This window comes from Trametes versicolor (genome assembly GCF_000271585.1).
Source record: "Trametes versicolor FP-101664 SS1 unplaced genomic scaffold TRAVEscaffold_141, whole genome shotgun sequence".
NCBI lineage: Eukaryota > Fungi > Basidiomycota > Agaricomycetes > Polyporales > Polyporaceae > Trametes > Trametes versicolor.
This window is the reverse complement of record NW_007360461.1, coordinates 1-2,983: the sequence shown is the minus strand read 5'-3', so window position 1 is coordinate 2,983 and position 2,983 is coordinate 1. Positions and strand designations below refer to the sequence as shown.

Sequence of the window (2,983 nt, the reverse complement as noted above, 5' to 3'; positions counted from 1 at the left end):
ACCGGACTTGATGCACGAGTTCGAGCTCGGGGTATCGGAAAGGGACCTTCGCACATCTCATTCGACTGCTGCACGCCCAAGGTCCCGCTGCCGTGCAAGAGTTTGACCGCAGGTACGTCTGCCATTTGTACATGTACCGTTCATATCTAACAATGACCTTTAGGATGCGTCTTATGCCAACATTCGGACGGGACACGATACGGCGGTTCAGGAAGAACGTATCTTGCCAAAACCGCGTGGCCGCGCGCGACTTTGAAGACTACCTCATCGTGAGTACACCGCTGTCATCTGCCGACGCTCGCGACCTAATCGTCGCTCAGGTCTCCATACCTGCTTTCGAAGGACTGCTGCCTCTCCGCGACAACCGAACAGTCTTACAGCTGTTGTTCGAACTAGTGAACTGGCTCTCCCAGCCCCTGTTGTAGTTTTAATGTATTATAAACCGTTTATATGCCTGCGGCGCATTACATTATAAACCGTTCCGGTTCGTAATGTATCACGAACACCCCGGGGGCCCGAGGCATCTGCCCGGCACCTGCCAAATATGGCAGGCAGCCCCGGAAGCGCTGTTATCAGTGCCCGGCACTCTCCAGTGGCTTATCTCTTATAGATAAGGCCTCTATCTCATCAATCCGAGCTCCCCGGACATCCGGATAGCCCCTCCCACCGGCGCTTTGGCTCCCGCCCTGCCACATCCCAATTAGGAAGGTGTACTCAACACCTGCACCCAGGGCAAACTGCCTGGTTCATAGCTCACTCATTAATTTGCGCATCGGCGTCGCACTGGGCGCGTTTTGTGCGTATTTACAAGGGCTACAAATCGACGCCAAAAAGTCAAGATTCCGGTATGTATTGGCGGCGCTATATCGCGTTTGAACGGGCGCTTTACAGGAATACTGCGCGGACCATAGCGCGCCCAGTTCCCCACGCGCAGACGCGCACCCGGTATCCCCACAATGCCCTGAGCAGTGGCTTTCGAACGCGCCCCTTGCGGCCAGGATCCGCCCATGGGATCAAGCTCGGCGGCCTGTCCACCTCTGGCAAGGGGGTGGGCAGGCCTGACTGGGCCATATCTCGCCCAAACCATGGCGGATCTTTATGTTCTTGGGCTTGAAACGAAGCTTAAATATGGCGCCTTACATTCAATCAATAACTCCGGCATTCTGTATGGTTAAATGCTGCTAGGACTGCTGATCAGGTGCTGGTGGGAGAGGTGCCTCTCGCGTTCTCGTCTGAACGCATATCACCCTCAAATTCTGTGTGTAGCTGCGTGATACATCTGAGAAGCCGTGTACAACTTTTCAGAACAATCGGATGTGTCTGTATTCCGGCAGAGCGTTATCAGTTCTGTATTATATACCTTTATATCTGGCCTCTCACAATAGCTATATCTGATCTGGTTCCACAATTATATAGAGCATGTAAACCACATTATAACACAAAAACAAGCTCAGAGAACGGTGGAAAACTCGTCAAGCTAACGATTTTACAGTGCTACAGCCTTGCCCTGCTGTAGCACTGCTTACATTGCACTCGGACTCCGGCACTGTCACAGCACTGCCGCCCACACCGTCTTAAGACGGTCGGCGGCTATCCCCTGTGCCAACAGATCTTAGTATATCTCCGTCAATATTGACGCGTTTCTCCCGATTTTTTGTGCGCGGATTCCCGACGGGTGGGGAGTTCAGGATCGGCCTTTTTCAGTTTAATTGGCGGTCTATTGAGCGCGACGCAAGGTACATAAAGTGAAACACTGATAAGAGCGTACAACCATAGACACTCCACGCGGCACGCTGTAAATCGACAGACCTATACATACACGGTTTCTCTACAAGATAAAAAAAGAAGCATACAAATCCGCGGTTATTTGGGGGAGCTACGCGCATAATAGTGCAGAAGGTGCGAAAAACCAAGAATCAACTGAGCTGATATGATGTACAAAGGCAAGTCACTCACAAAGGCTGTTGATATCACTAAAATGATTACAAGAATATTTTGAGATAGTGTCCTGAGCAAGGAAACCATTCATGGTGCTATAAAATAAGGGGGACTGTTGGCAGGGGTGAGGAGAGAGGCATCCTTGTAAAGGTGCACAGAGCGGTGATTATGTATTGTATTGTACATCATTAGAGCAATATTGAGTATGGCTTTTCAGTGGTATAGCACACATGGTGTATCGAGGCTGTGAACCCAGGAAACCTATCATGAAGCCTTCTGGAAGTGCAGCCTCTTTCCTGGCCTCCCAGGCGACTCAGAATCACGCGCGCAGCTTCCTTTCAACTCTGTAAATATTTCTCACGGTGCAGGCTTTCAAATAAGCCCATATACGTATAAATAGGCGGTGATATGGCCTAGATATGGCCTGGGCACTCGAAAACTGCCCCTGCCCAGGTGGACCGCGTACAAATCGAGAACGCGTGGGCGGTTTCTTTCCGCGAGGGAAGCGTTCGAAAGCCACGTTTCTGGGCTTTCTGGGGATAGCGGTTGCGTGGCTGCGCGTAAGGAACCGGGGGCGCTATAGCCCGCGTAGTATGTCTATACAGTGCCCATTAGTACACATTGTAGCGCCCTCATTAACTATCCGATTCTTGGCGCGTTTGCATCGTCTTGTAGCGCTAATAAATGCGAGCAAAACGCGCCCGGAACGAGCCTAATGCGCCCAGTATTAAGCAAGGAATGTGCCAGGCAATGTGCCCTAGGGGGAGGTGTTTAGTACACCTTCCTAATTGGGATGTGGCGGGGCGGGAGCCAAAGCGCCGGTGGGCGGGGCCATCAGGATGTCCGGGAAGGTCGGATTGATGAGATAAAGCTGTTATCTAGCAGAGATAAGCCAGGGCACAGTGCCGGGCATTGATAACAGCGCTTCCGGGGCTGCCTGCCATATTTGGTAGGTGCCGGGCAGATGCCTCGGGCCCCCGGGGTGTTCGTAATACATTACGAACCGGAACGGTTTATAATGTAATGCGGCGCGGGCTTATGAACG

The 2,983-nt window shown here is 51.9% G+C and overlaps 1 protein-coding gene across 1 annotated transcript; it reads left to right on the top strand.

Annotated features, from left to right (window-relative positions):
* Nucleotides 1-26: 26 nt before the first annotated feature.
* On the top strand, nucleotides 27-425 carry TRAVEDRAFT_54746 (uncharacterized protein; the record flags this gene model as incomplete). Its single annotated transcript, XM_008047689.1, has 3 exons — nucleotides 27-112; nucleotides 164-269; nucleotides 321-425. Coding segments are annotated over 3 exons (297 nt in total), but the record flags the coding sequence as incomplete, so codon positions are not given.
* Between the last annotated feature and the right edge of the window lie 2,558 nt (nucleotides 426-2,983).